Source organism: Pristiophorus japonicus, chromosome 1, assembly GCF_044704955.1.
Source record: "Pristiophorus japonicus isolate sPriJap1 chromosome 1, sPriJap1.hap1, whole genome shotgun sequence".
NCBI lineage: Eukaryota > Metazoa > Chordata > Chondrichthyes > Pristiophoridae > Pristiophorus > Pristiophorus japonicus.
Window position 1 is genome coordinate 410,447,846 of NC_091977.1, and position 15,943 is coordinate 410,463,788.

Sequence of the window (15,943 nt, forward strand, 5' to 3'; positions counted from 1 at the left end):
GTTATGCATCACAATAGAACATCCTTCAGCCAGAAGAAAAGGATAGTCTGTGTTATGAAGTATTTTATGACTACCCTGGATGCCACCCTGCAGCTGGTTAACATTTCCATCATGGTGCGCTGACTATCGTTTCTTTCCCCAGATGGAGAAACTTGGCATTCTGGAATTCCATTAGCAACTACCAAGAACTGGTAAAACTCATTCCCAAAGAAGGTCAGCAACACCATTTACTTTAAAATCCAATGTACTAGTTTAATATCCTATATTTTGCAGTTGCCATTTCAATTAGGATCCAAAGTCGTACTAGTGTACAAGTCAATACCTTATTTTTAAGAGGACAGAAATCTAACTCTAACTCTTTTAGATATTTTTCTTTTTGTGTGAATTTTGTACTCGCCAAGTTGAGAAATGTTAGTGCTGGAGAATGAACCATTCTCCATTTCAGTCATCCAATATCACCATCACCAAGCATTCCCAGGTCAGCTATGAGATGCAATGTTTTCTTTGCTCTACCCCAGCAATATGTTTCATTGTCTACCTCAGAAAAGTGCATCTTTTATGTATTTTTTCCATTTCCCACACCAGCAATCTTGTGGACTCTGTGTGAGATAGCTAAGTGTGCCAATTAGTATTGAATTAGAGACAGTTTTGACCTCTGGACCATCCCCTCCGGGAATTGAAGAGATGAAGGAGGCAAGCTTGTAGCAGAGACTGAGGGAAGCATTTTGCCTCAGTTTTCAGAGGAGGTGGATGTTGGGATTGTAAAAGTACCAGGGATGGGTGCAGAACAGTTAGTGGAGGTTACTAAACAAAGGTAGGAAAAATGTTACTATAACTTAAAATAGACAAATCACCAGGATCTAATGATTTACCTATGCGGATTGTGAGGGAAGCTAGGGAAAAAATAGCAGACTGTGAGCATAATTTTCCAAAATTGTGCAAAGAAGAAAACTTGTGACTTTTCTCTAAAAGGAGAAGTGGATAAGCTGGAAATTACACAATAGTTAGTCTTACTTATGTTGTTGCTAAATTACTAGGGCGAGATTTTCCGGTCCTTTACGCTCCAGGTTTTGCCCCGGAGCGGCGTGAAAGGCGGCACTGAGGTCTTCTGCGCCCTGTCGCGATCCTCCGGTCGGGTTTTGTGGAAGAGCTGCGGCGGGTATGCAACGCTTCTGGTTGCGACACCGGCAGGAGTTTTGACTTTTGCCCGATCCGTCCGCCCAGAAGTGCACCTGCAATGACCGTTTGGGAAGTCAGAGTGGTGCAACATAGCCGGTGACGTGGAGGAAGGTAAAGTGCTACAGAAGTAAGTGCGAGTTTTCTTTTAATTCTTTTTGGCGATTTATGTTGTGGTGGCGTTGGCAATGTTTTGGGAATGTTTTTGTGGTTCTTTTGAAAGATTTTTTTCCCTCCCCGCCCCCAGGCCTCTCTCGGAGGGTACACGGCCCGACTTTTTAGTTTGCGAGTTTCCCATCCTTGCGTCATGAAAAGTGTACAACTTAGCACTGCGCCCCCTGACGCAGGGCCCAGATTCCCAAACGTACATACTAAAGTGCAAACTATTCCCGCCTGGTAACTTTCCCGCCCCGCCTCCGTTTTCACCCCGAAAACAGAAAAGCCTAAAATCCAACCCCGAGAGTCTATAATGTAGGATGAAATTATGAATCATTTGGAGAAATATGAAATAACAAGGGCTAATCAGCATGGCATTCTAAAATTCAGGTCATGCTTGACCAACCTTATAGAATTTAGTGCAGAAATAACAGAGAGGACAGATAACTGGAAATCAGTGGGTGTGATTCATATGTATTTTTGAACAGTATCTGATAACGTACCACTTAAGAGACTGGCAAAGGTAGAATTAAGACGTATAGTCACATGGATAAGGGAGATGGGTTAAAATAAATATCTTGTACAGGAAAGATGTTTTGAATGGTGTTCCACAGAGATCTGTTGGGGTTGTTTTTATTTACTAAACACATAAATTATTTAGATTTAAGAACTAAGCGGACAATATTCAAATTTACAGATGACAGCAAATTCAGGAGTATGGCAAACTGCGACGGGGCCTTTCTGTTGACATTACTGATTGACAGCATCCCAGAACAGCTCCGTATAAATGGTGGGGTCACAAATTCAGGCCAGTATCATAAGAATTGAATTTCAACTGGTAGTAGAAAAGTTTCCATGTAAAATGGAAATGAGGAGGAATTTCTTCTCTCATAGGGTCGTGAATCTTGGGAATTCTCTACCCCAGAGAGCTGTAGAGACTGGGTCATTGAATATATTTAAGGTGGAGATAGACAGATTTTTGAAAGATAAGGGTTATGGGGAGAGGGCGGGGAAGTGGAGTTGAGGCCAAGATCAGATCAGCCATGATCTTATTGAATGGCGGAGCAGGCTCAAGGGGCTAGATGGCCTAATCCTGCTCCTATTTATTATGTTCTTATGTGTTAAAAAGTATGATGGACCTAACTGCTAATTTTTAATTTTAATAGATTATTGCAATAAAAACTATTATATTCACATAAGTTTGTGTATGAATGCAAAACAGAAATTTATTCTTTTTGATTTTGACCTCGGTGGAGAAAAATTCAATTTCTATTCTTGATATTGTACCAAATTCCAGCTTTCTGTGAAGTCACTATGTCGTTATTATTTCAGCCGGTAGCGGAACTGAACATCATGAACTGGCTGCAGAATTCCTAATCCAGCTCTTGAGTTATCAAGAGGTGGAGTGGGTGCTGAGGCATCAATCAGTTCCATGTCATAATAACATAGTAATAAAGCCAGAAACTGTTTGATCTCATTGATTGCAAAATAGCGACCAGGACACATACTAACACCAGAACCAAAAGGCATGAGATAGTACTTAAGCTTTCTACCATTTTTGTAGAATGTGGTCTTCTCTTTTCCATTTTCATCCAAAAATCTGTCATACTTAAATTCCTGAAAGGACAGGGATTATACTTTGTTTTAGTACATTTAATAAACTATCAAATGAAAAATCAGCTATTTGCAATATACTAAAGGCACACACAATCCTTCTATATACCTACATTTTCTGTTGAACAAAATTTTTGACACTACTATACTAATGGAAAAAGTTTTATCATACTAAAGCAGGGTGGGATAAATGCATACGATTCTGTGGTTACATCACAGGTTTCCAGCACTCTCATTTTAAAAAATGGCAGCTGAAATGCAAGATAACATAAAATAATTATGTATTAGTTCTGATCATTTAATCTAAAAAATGGATGGTTTAAATTTAGGTCCCACATAATTTCATATTTAATTGTACATATTCTTCAGGAGAACAACTCTCTTTAGATCCAACCATAGAAGTGTAATCCTTACTACACCAGAGTGACATTTACATCCTTGCGCCTTCTTGAATGAAAACAGCAGGAATGCAGGAAGGAAGAGGGGTAGGAATGAGTTGGAGTAGAGATTGGTGGAGGGGGGCAATGTACCCAAGACAGGAGAAATAAAAGGCAGGAAAGGGAGGAGACAGGATGTTTGATGAACATCCTCAACCGTGGCGGAGCCTAACATGAGTGCAACAAACAATGCTGAGATGTTTGCAAAAGTCTTCAGCCAAAAGTACTAAGTGGACAAACCCACTCGGCCCACTCTTGAGGATCTTACAATCATCGATGCCAGTGTCTAAACAATTTAGTTCAGTCCACGTGACATTTAGAAGCATCAGTTTGCACTGGACACAGCAAAAGCTATGGGGCCTGCCAACATCCTAGCTATAGTACTTGCACACCAGAATTAACTGGTCCTCTAGCAAAGCTATTCTAGTGAAGGTATGACAATGGCATCTACCCAACAATGTGAAAAATTGCCCAGCTATGTCCTATCCACAAAAAGCAAGTCAAATATAACCCAGCCAAATGCCTCCCGTTTAGCCCCCTCCCAATCATTAGCATAGTGGGAAAGAGTCATCAACAGATGCCATCAAGCAACACCTACTCCTCAATAACCTGCTTTATGATGCTCAATTCATGTTCCATCAGAATCACTCAGCTCCAGACCTCACTGTCGTCTTGATCCAGGCACGGATGCAAGAGCAAGAGAAGAGGTCAAAGTAGCTGCCCTCTACATCAAGGTAACATTCAACCAAATATAGCACCAAGGAGCCATAGCAAAACTGAGATCAATGGGGGTCAAGGAGAAAACACTCTGGTAGCTGGATGCAAAGGAAGATGGTAGTGAGTGCTGGAGGCAATCCTCGCAACCCTAGGACATCCCTGCAGGTTTTGCTCAGAGAAGTATTCACGTCCCAACCATCTTTAGCTGCTTCATCAATGACCTTCGCTCTATCATAAGTTCTGGAGTGAGACTGTTTGCTGATGATTCTGTAGTATTCATCTGAGTTGAAACGACTCCAATAATGAAGCAGTCCATGCCAGTCTACAGCAGGACGTAGACAACATCTAAGCTTGGGTTCATAAGTGGCAGGTAACATTTGCACCGTGTAAGTGCCAGATAATGACCATCTCAAACAGCAAATAAAAAAGGCCAACCACCTCCCTATGATCTTCAATGGGATCACCATCAACAGTGTGGCTACAAGAGTAACTTAAAGGCTGGCCACTCTGCAGGATGCAGTGCAACAACTCACCAAGCTTTGTCAACAAAGCCCCAGGACCGCTACCACCAAAAAAAACGAACAGGAACATTATGGGAATACTATCATCTCAAAGTTCCCCTCCAAGTCACACACTAACTTGGACATATATTGCCATTCCTTCATCGTAGCTGGGTGAAAATCCTGACATTCCATACCTATCACTATCATGAGACCACCATCACAAGTGGTTCAAGGTGAATCCTTCTCCACATCAGGGTAACTAGATATGCAGAACTGTGAAGTGATAACTATCAGGAAAGATTGAACAGGCTGAGGCTATTTTCTTGAGAGAAGACTGAGAGGTGACCTGATAGAGGTCTTTCAAATTATGAAGGTTCAATAGGGTAGATCGTTCCACTTATGGGGAGTCCAAAACTAGGGGCCATAAATAAAAGATAGCCACCAATAAATCCAATAAGGAATTCAGGAGAAACTTTTTTATTCAGAGAGTGATTAAAATATGTAATCTACTACTACATGGAGTAGTTGAGCAGAATAGCAGAGATGCATTTAATGGGAATCTAGATAAGCATATGAAGGAGAAAGGAATATTAGGATATGTAGATAGGGCGAGATGAAGTAACGTGGGAGGAGGCTCATGTGGAGCATATAGACCTGTTGGGCCAAATGGCCTGTATCTGTGCTGTAAATTCTAAGAACATAAGAACATGAATTAAGGGCAAAAGTAGGCCATTCGGCCCCTCCAGCCTGCTCTGCCATTCAATAAGATCATGGCTGATCTTTGAACTCGGCTAAACTTTCCCTCCCTATCCCCACATCCCCTGATTCCCCTAGTGTCCAAAAATCTATTCATCTCAGCCTTGAGTGACTGAGCATCCACAGCCTTTTGGCATAGAGAATTCCAAAGATTAACAACCCTCTCAGTGAAGAAATTCCTCCTCATCTCAGTCTTAAATGGTCAACCCCTTATCCTGAGACTATGCCCCCTAGTTCTAGACTCTCCAGCAAGGGGAAACAATCCCTCAGCATCTACTGTGTCAATTCCCCACAGAATTTTACATATTTCAATGAGATCATCTCTCATTCTTCTAAACTCCAGAGTATAGGGCCAATCTACTCAATCACTCCTCATAGGACAACCCTCTCATTGTAGGAATCAATTTAGTGAACCTTCGTTGCACCGCTTCTAAGGCAAGTATATCCTTTCTTAGATAAGGAGACCTAAACTGTACACAGTAATCTAGGTGTGGTCTCACCAAAGCCATGTACAATTGTAGCAAGACTTCCTTACCTTTGAATTTCAACCCCCTTGCAATAAAGGCCAACGTGCCATTTGCCTTCCTAATTGCTTGCTGTACCTACTTGCTAACTCTCTGTGTTGCTTATACCTTCGAAAGTGTACAACCTCACATTTCCGCACATTATACTCCATCTGCCACCTTATTGCCCACTCAATTAACCTGTTTGTATCCCTTTGCAGGCTCTTTGTGTCCTCCTCACAGCTTACTTTCCCACCTAGCTTTGTATCGTCAGCATACTTGGATATATTGCTCGCAATCTTTTCATCTAAGTCATTATGTCATTATACAGTCTTAAATAGATTTTAGGTATTTTTCAACCTTTGCCAAGGTTGGAGGAGATGTCGAGAGGAAAAAAACATGCAAGACAAAAAGGATGCATAAGATAGAGAGGTTTGTAAAATCAGTCTAATATCTCCAATGCAGTTTTCAAAGACGAAATGAAGATCCTTAATAACATTTAAGTAAAGTGCTTTTTTGAAATATAATACTCCAGATTCCTAAAATTATTCACACTATAATTTAATGTGCACTATTTTGGTATTACTTTACCTACCAAAGGATCCTCATAAATCTCTGGATCAAAATGGAGTTGTTGAGGAAATAAACCAATTTGGTCTCCTTTTCGAACAGCCAGCTTTGCACCCAAATCTAGAGTTAGTACGAAGTTCTCAGTGGCAACACGCAGCATTATTGATGCACTGGATAAGCGTAGACCTTCATTTATTAGACTACCTGTTCAAATTTTTTCAAGAGATATTTTAGTAGAGATTCACAAAACATTGCATTAAACAAAGCCAGAAATTGTTTCTCTAAAGAACTATTTAGCCAGAAATTGCGGTGGTTTCGACAGCGTACACTCAGCATACATAAGAAATAGGAACAGGAGTCGGCCATACGGCCCCTCGAGTCTGCTCCGCCATTCAATAAGATCATGGCTGATCTGATCATGGACTCAGCTCCACTTCCCTGCCCGCTCCCCATAACCTCTTATCCGCTTATCGTTTAAGAAACTGTCTATTTCTGTCTTAAATTTATTCAATGTCCCAGCTTCCACAGCTCTCTGAGGCAGCAAATTCCACAGATTTACAACCCTCTGAGAGAAGAAATTTCTCCTCATCTCTGTTTTAAATGGGCGGCCCCTTATTCTAAGATCACGCCCTCTAGTTCTAGTCTCCCCCCCATCAGTGGAAACGTTCTCTCTGCATCCACCTTGTCAAGCCCCTTCATAATCTTATACATTTCGATAAGATCACCTCTCATTCTACTGAATTCCAATGAGTAGAGGCCCAACCTACTCAACCGTTCCTCATACGTCAACCCCTTCATCCCCAGAATCAACCTAGTGAACCTTCTCTGAACTGTCTCCAAAGCAAGTATATCCTTTCGTAAATATGGAAACCAAAACTACACGCAGTATTCCAGGTGTGGCCTCACCAATACCTTATATAGCTGTAGCAAAACTTCCCTGCTTTTATACTGCATCCCCTTTGCAATAAAGGCCAAGATACCATTGGCCTTCCTGATCACTTGCTGTACCTGCACACTATCAGAAGCTTTCTGAAAGGCCCTGCATGTTCTGGGTTTCCGCATGCGAAAACCCGGAATGTGCGACCTGTCAAAAAGACTTCCGCTGGTGCAGAATAGAGCTATTTGCCCAACTGCTACCCAGCAAATGCCCACAAAACCCTAACACCTTCTTTTACCAGTGTAAGGGTTAAAATAAAAATGATTAAAACAAACACATACATTTAAAATTAGTTTAGGTAAATTTTGGCCCATTTTAAAATGTTTAAATTTAATTTTAATTTTAAATGTTTAATTAAAGGGGGCTGGAAATTCCCCAACCTTGCGCCTGATTTTTCAGTGATATTTCGCCGTTTTTGGCGTGCAAGGCTCAAATAAGGGCTTTTGCCTAAAATTTGGCTCGCAGTGCACTCGTAGATAGGCGGAAAAAAAGCCTGGAAAAAACCTGCGTTGCAGCCCTTGGAACAGTATATGAAGACGTGCAAAAAAGGTAAGTTAAAGTTTTTATTTTTTAATTCTTTTGCAGCGATTCGATAGTTAAGTGTCTTGTGAATTTTTTGTGATTTTTTTTTATTTTGGGGAATTTTTTGGGGGTGTTTTCCCCCCTCCCTAGGCCCAACTCACAGCGGTATCGGCCTCGGAGAAAAGTTGCAGAAAATTTGCGGTTTGCGCCACGAATCATTGTGCAACACCGATTCGTACTGCTGGGCGCATTTCATCCCGAATGTTAGGCCTCGGAATCATAGCGGAGTCATAGTGGTATATTTGGTGGAAAAATTTAATTTCTAGCCCACAGTAACTGGGAACATTTATTTTTATTTATGTGGTGTGAATTCTTATTTATTTGGGGTTTTCTAATATGCTTAGGGGGTTTCGTACGTAAATGGAATCCCCATAAGTATCATAGGAATCCCACCTTTTTGATTGGTTGACTGGGTCCACGTGATCCCAGGGACGATTGCGAACCGCTTGCACCTCTGGGATCTGTGGGCCTTTACCTGCAGGCCGAGGATCCGAACTCTGCGTAGCTGTGCAGCCAGGAGGTAATTATGGAAATATTTTGCGAGTTAGAGGCATACTCCAGAGGTTCTGCCTCTGACCGCAAATTCAGGGCCATTATGTCCTGCGATACTAAAAAATGACAAAATAATGCCCAAGTTTATTTCTGTAAATAGCTACAATGACAAAGGATTGCAGATGGTGGGCAGTAAGATATAAAACAGCAATTTAACTGAATGGTTCTAATAACATTGTAAACCACAACAAAGTTTAGGCGTCTTATGAATGTCACTGGAACCACAAGATTAATTTGCTGCCTTAATCTTCTGGTTCTAATAACATTGTAAACCTCAACAAAGTATAGGCATCTTATGAATGTCACTGGAACCACAAGATTGATTTGCTGCCATAAACTTCTTGATTACTGATGACACTTTAAGTTAAGTGGCACAGTAAATAGTGTAGATGGGAGCAGGACGTTGCAACATGCGTTAATAGATTAAGTGAGTGGGCAAAACTGTAGCAGATGGCGTTCAATGTAGGAAAGTGTGAGGTCATCCGCTTTGGATCCAAGAAAGATAGATCAGAATATTTTCTAAACGGCGAGAAGCTAGGAACTATACAGGAGCAGAGATATAGGGGTTCAAGTACATAAATCACTAATAGCTTGTGTTCAGGTACACAAAATAATTAAGAAGGCTACTGAAATGTTGGCCTTTACCTCAAGAGAGCTGAATACAAAGGGATGGAAGTATGTTACAACTGTGCAGAGCTACATCTGGAGTACTACATTCAGTTCTGGGCACCGCACCTCAGGAAGGATACATTGGCCTTGGAGATGGCGCAATGCAGATTCACCGGAAAGAGACTGGGGCTAAAAGGGTTAAATTATGAGAACAGGTTGCATAGAGTAGACTTGTATTTCCTTGAATATAAAAGTTTAAGGGGGTGATTTAATTGAGGTGTTTAAGATGATCAAAGGAGTTGATAGGATAGATAGAAATAAACTATTTCCCCTGGTGGGGGAGTCCAGAACAAGGGGGCATAACCTTAAAATTAGAGCTATGCCAGTCACGGGTGCTGTCAGAAGAGCTTCTTCACACAAAGGGTAGTGGAAATCTTGAAGTCTCTCCTCAGAAAGCTGTTGAGGCTAGGTCAATTGAAAAGGTCAAAACTGAGATTGATAGATTTTTGTCAGGCAAGGTTATTAAGGATTGTGGAACCAAGGTGGATAGATGGAGTTAAGCCATGATTTAATTGGATGATGGAACAGGCTCAAGGGGCTGAATGGCCTACTCCTGTTCCTATGTTGTGAAAAGTTTGTTAAAGCTAATTCTTAGGTTGTCTTAGCAATAACATTGAGTTTTCATTAAAGAGAAATGAAAGAAACCTGCTATCCAACCCAGGTCATTTATATGATTTATAAAAGACTCAAGTCATGCAGATTACTATTGCAAAGATATATATTAGAATGACAGATTTGATTATGTTCTTACCCATAGCTGTCATGCTATCTAGTTGCTCTCTGGTGAAGATAATAGGATTATTAATGTCTCCAGCCTTCTGATTTGTCACATGAAGCATGTTTTCAATTTCACTTTTCACTGCTTTCAATGCTTCTGGAGACCTGCAGATTATGTAAAACCAAATAAATGATGGTGTGAATAATGTGTCATAGACAGCAAGTATGACAGTTTTCCATCTATATACCTGTATTAAAATACTTAGCTCTACGAGCATTTCTTCTCAACAAACCTCAGATTCTGTTAGTGGCCCAGAATTTGCTGAAAAAAATAATGACATGTGAACAATGCACACCGTTATTAATGTACAAATAGGCTAGCAACTTGTGGCGAGAAAGAGATACCCTGTGAGTTGCAAATCACCACAAGTGGCTGGATAAATTGTGCTACTCCATTGTTAGCATCGTGAAAATGCCATTTTGCCCTTAACCTCCTTGCAATTTTCATGAAGTTGCTGCATTTGCACATTAATTGACAATTAAACTCACCACAGAAAATTAAGTCTCGTAATTAATAGACTTTTATCGATGTGATAGTTGTTACTAAATGCCAATCAATCTCGCTGATCCAGAAAGTGAACAATTAAAAGTGTAGTCTAATTCCTTCAAGTAGTGAATTGTTGTTGGAGATTTAAAAATGTCATTCTAAATTTTAAATTGTTTTCTTACTTTTTCTTTCTGTCTTTTTTTTCTCTCTCTGTCAAATCTATTTCCCTCTCTCAATTTTTCGTTCTGTACCTGATTTGGCATTGTATTCACCCACTGTAATTCACCCTCCTTCTCAGTCCTCTCTTAATTTCTCAATTCTTAAATCTCATTGATTCATTGGTTCCATCGTTCATCAAGATCCCTGATTGTCTTCATTATCAGCTCACACTTCCAGCAACTTTGTGGGAATTTTTTTTTGAGATGGAGGGTGCAGGAAAAAGTTAAACTAACCAGGAATGCACCAGAAAATTTTGGCCCATCATCCTTTTTGGTCAATGCCAATCCATTGTACATTCCTATCTTCACTTTTTCCATTAAATTTTCCTGCGTCAACTTTCACCAATCAAATTAAATAATTCAAAATGTTTTTTCAAAAACGTTTTCAAAGTCTCTCTAAAAATTCAGATATTTCTGCACAGAGTGAGGGATAGGTCCTGCAATCTAATTTAAAAAAGGAGGCAGACAAAAAGCAGGAAACTAGAGACCAGTTAGCCTAACATCTGTCGTTGCGAAAATGCTGGAGTCCATTATTAAAGAAGCAGTAACGGGACATTTGGAAAAGCATGATTCAATCAAGCAGAGTCAGCATGGTTTTATGAAAGGAAAATCATGTTTGACAAATTTGCTGCAGTTCTTTGAGAATGTAACGAGCAGGGTGGATAAGGGGGAACCAGTGGATGTGGTGTTTTTGGATTTCCAGAAGGCATTCGATAAGGTGCACAAGATAAAAGCTCATGGGGTTGGGGGTAATATATTAGCATAGATAGAGGATTGGCTAACTAACAGAAAATAGAGAGTCAGGATAAATGGGTTATTTTCCGATTGGCAAACAGTAATTAGTGGGGTGCCGCAGGGATCGGTGCTGGGTCCTCAACTATTTACAATCTATATTAATGACTTGGATGAAGGGACCGAGTGTAATGTAGCCAAGTTTGCTGATGATACAAAGATGGTGGGAAAGCAAATTGTGAGGAGGACACAAAAACTCTGCAAAGGGATACAGAGAGGCTAAGTGAGTGGGCAAAAATTTGGCAGATGGATTATAATGTGGGAAAATGTGAGGTTATCCACTTTGGCAGAAATAATAGAAATTTAAATTATAATTTAAATGGAGAAAAACTGCAAAGTGCTGCAGTACAGAGAGATCTGGGGGTCCTTGTGCATGAAACACAAAAAGTTAGTATTCAGGTACAGCAAGTAATTTGGAAGGCAAATGGAATGTTGGCCTTTATTGCAAGGGGATGGAGTATAAAAGCAGAGAAGTCCTGCTACAACTGTACAGGGTATTGCTGAGGCCAAACCTGGAGTATTGCATGCAGTTTTGGTCTCCGTATTTAAGGAAGGATATACTTGCATTGGAGGCTGTTCAGAGAAGGTTCACTAGGTTGATTCCGGAGATGAGGAGGTTGACTTATGAGGATAGGTTGTGTAGATTGGGCCTATACACACTGGAATTCAGAAGAATGAGAGGTGATCTTATTGAAACTTATAAGATAATGAGGGGGCTCGACAAGGTGGATGCAGAGAGGATATTTTCATTCATAGGGGAAACTAAAACTAGGGGACATAGTCTTAGAATAAGGGATCGCCCATTTAAAACTGCTAGTCAGAGTAGAAATAGCAGGATAGTTAAGATGAATACGTGGCTTGAGGAATGGTGCAAGAGGGAGGGATTCAAATTCTTGGGACATTGGAACCAGTTCTGGGGGAGGTGGGACCAGTACAAACGGGACGGACTGCACCTGGGCAGGACTGGAACCAATGTAATGATGTAATTGGGTTTACGGAGACATGGCTCCAGGGTGACCAAGGCTGGGAACTGAACATCCCAGGGTATTCAATATTCAGGAAAGATAGACTGAAAGGAAAAGGAGATGGGGTAACGTTGCTGGTTAAAGAGGAGATTAACGCAATAGTAAGGAAGGACATTAGTGTGGATGAGATGGAATCTGTATAGGTAGAGCTGCGGGACACCAAAGGGCAGAAAACGCTAGTGGGAGTTGTGTATAGACCACCAAACAGTCATAGTGAGGTTGGGGATGGCATCAAACAGGAAATTAGGGATGCGTGCAATAAAGGTACAGCAGTCATCATGGGTGACTTTAATCTACATATAGATTGGGCTAAACCAACTGGTAGCAATATGGTGGAGGAGAATTTCCTGGAGTGTATAAGGGATGGTTTTCTAGACCAGTATGTCGAGGAACCAACTAGGGAGCTGGCCATCCTAGACTGGGTGTTGTGTAATGAGAGAGGATTAATTAACAATCTTGCTGTGCGAGGCCCCTTGGGGAAGAGTGACCATAATATGGTAGAATTCTTCATTAAGATGGAGAGTGACGCAGTTAATTCAGAGTTGAGAGTCCTGAACTTAAAAAAAAGTTAACTTCGATGGTATGAGACGTGATTTGGCTAGGATAGATTGGCGAATGATACTTAAAGGGTTGACGGCGGATAGGCAATGGCAAATATTTAAAGATCACATGGATGAACTTCAACAATTGTATATCCCTGTCTGAAGTAAAAAATAAAATGGGGAAGGTGGCTCAACCGTAGCTAAGAAGGGAAATTAAGGATAATGTTAAATCCAAGGAAGAGGCATATAAATTGGCCAGAAAAAGCAGCAAACCTGAGGACTGGGAGAAATTTAGAATTCAGCAGAGGAGGACAAAGGGTTTAATTCGGAGGGGGAAAAATAGAATATGAGAGTAAGCTTGCAGGGAACAAAAAATTGACAGCAAAAGCGTCTACAGATACGTGAAGAGAAAAAAAATATTGAAGACAAATGTAGGTCCCTTACAGTCAGAATCAGGTGAATTTATAATGGAGAACAAAAAAATGGCAGACCAATTGAACAAATACTTTGGTTCTGTCTTCACGGAGGAAGACACAAATAACCTTCTGGAAATACTAGGGGATCGAGCGTCTAGTGAGAAGGAGGAACTGAAGGAAATCCTTATTAGGCGGGAAAGTGTGTTAGGGAAATTGATGGGATTGAAGGCCGATAAATCCCTGGGGCCTGATAGTCTGCATCCCAGAGTACTTAAGGAAGTAGCCCTAGAAATAATGGATGCATTGGTGATCATTTTCCAACAGTCTATCAACTCTGGATCAGTTCCTATGGACTGGAGAGTAGCTAATGTAACCCCACTTTTTAAAAAAGGAGGGAGAGAAAACAGGAAATTATAGACTGGTCAACCTGACATTGGTGGTGGGGAAAATGTTGGAATCAATTATTAAAGAATGTAATAGCAGCGCATTTGGAAAGCAGTGACTGGATCGGTCCAAGTCAGCATGGATTTATGAAAGGGAAATCATGCTTGACAAATCTTCTAGAATTTTTTGAGGATGTAGAGTGGACAAGGGGGAGCCAGTAGATGTGTATTTAGACTTTCAAAAGGCTTTTGACAAGGTCCCACATAAGAGATTAGTGTGCAAAATCAAAGCACATGGTATTGGGGGTAATGTACTGACGTGGACAGAGAACTGGTTGGCAGACAGGAAGCAAAGAGTAGGAAAAACGGGTCCTTTTCAGAATGACAGGAAGTGACTAGTGGGGTACTGCAAAGTTCAGTGCTGGGACCCCAGCTATTTACAATATATATTAATGATTTAGAGGAAGGAATTGAATGTAATAGCTCCAACTTTGCAGATGACATTAAGCTAATTGGCAGTGTGAGCTGTGAGGAGGATGCTAAGAGGCTGCAGGGTGACTTGGACAGGTTAGGTGCGTGGACAAATACATTGCAGATGCAGTATAATGTAGATAAATGTGAGGTTATCCACTTTGGGGGCAAAATCAGGAAGGCAGAATATTATCTGAATGGTGACAGATTAGCAAAAGGGGAGGTGCAACGAGACCTGGGTGTCATGGTACGTCAGTCATTGAAAGTTGGTTTACAGGTCCAGCAGGCGGTGAAGAAGGCAAATGGCATGTTGGCCTTCATAGCGAGAGGATTTGCATTTAGGAGCAGGGAGGTCTTATTACAGTTGTACAGTGCCTTGGTGAGGTCACACCTGGAATATTGTGTTCAGTTTTGGTCTCCTAATCTGAGGAAGGACATTCTTGCTATTCAGGGAGTGCAGCGATGCCCGGGATGACAGGACTGACATATGAAGAAAGACTGGTTCAACTAGGCTTATATTCAATGGAATTTAGAAAAATGAGAGGGGATCTCATGGAAACATATAAAATTCTGACGGGATTGGACAGGTTAGATGCAGAAAGAATGTTCCTGATGTTGGGGAAGTCCAGAACCAGGGGTCACAGTCTAACGATAAGGTATAAGCCATTTAGGACCGAGATGAGGAGAAACTTCTTCACTCAGAGAGTTGTGAGCGTGTGGAATTCTCTACCACATAAAGTTGTTGAGGCCAGTTCGTTAGATATATTCAAAAGGGAGTTAGATGTGGCCCTTACGGCTAAAGGGATCAAGGGGTATGGAGAGAAAGCAGGAATGGGGTACTGAAGGGCATGATCAGCCATGATCATATCGAATGGTGGTGCAGGCTCAAAGGGCCGAATGACCTACGGCTGCACCTATTTTCTATGTTTCTATGAGGAGAAATTTCTTCTCTCAGAGGGTTGCAAATCTATGGAATTCTCTGCTCCAGAGAGCTGTGGCGGCTGGGTCATTGACTAGGTTTAAGGCGGAGATAGACAGATTTTTGAGCGATAGGGAGTAAAGAGTTATGGGGATCGGGCAGGGAAGTGGAGCTGAGTCCATGATCAGATCAGCCATGATCTTATTGAATGGTGGAGCAGGCTCAAGGGGCCAAATGGCCGACACCTGCTCCTATTTCTTATGTTCTTATCTGAGCCTGTGCAAGACATCCAATTTCCCACGTTGCATCAGTAGCATTTAGATAGCTGAACTGCTAAATATGCTTCTTTAATTCTAATAGCTTCTGATTGTTATTTTTCAAAATTATTTTAAAATCTAGAGGAAAATTTCAAAAGCTTATTCAGGTGCAATTAATTTCCGTGACTGTGTGTGTATCTTTACGTGTGTATGTGTGCACAATTGCGATGCGCAATTAACTGGCGCCCATTCCCTCCTACGTCGACAGCATGCAAACTTTGGGCTGTCTGCTAATTTATATAATAGTAGCGTGCAGCCTAGTGCTGAACACGCTACTGAGTGGCTGCACGCCTCAGCAGGGGTCCCAAGTTTGTGTGAGGCTAGCCACTTACAAGTAGCCTGGACTACTTAAAGACAGCCTGTACCTCTTAAAGGGAAGGTGCCTTCTGGCTGTAGCAGGTGCTGGAAGTGGCTGGGAAAGAGT

General features: G+C 41.2%; 1 protein-coding gene across 1 annotated transcript in view; it reads right to left on the reverse strand.

Moving 5' to 3' along the window:
• Window positions 1–2,655: 2,655 nt before the first annotated feature.
• LOC139267182 (cytochrome P450 7A1-like) overlaps window positions 2,656–15,943 on the reverse strand; it is an 84,880-nt gene continuing 71,592 nt past the window's right edge. The window contains exons 4-6 of the mRNA XM_070885148.1: window positions 9,924–10,054; window positions 6,458–6,636; window positions 2,656–2,949 (exon numbers count right to left, since the gene is read on the reverse strand). Coding sequence (XP_070741249.1) covers window positions 2,656–2,949; window positions 6,458–6,636; window positions 9,924–10,054 — 604 coding nt within the window. The remainder of the gene's footprint in view (window positions 2,950–6,457; window positions 6,637–9,923; window positions 10,055–15,943) is intronic.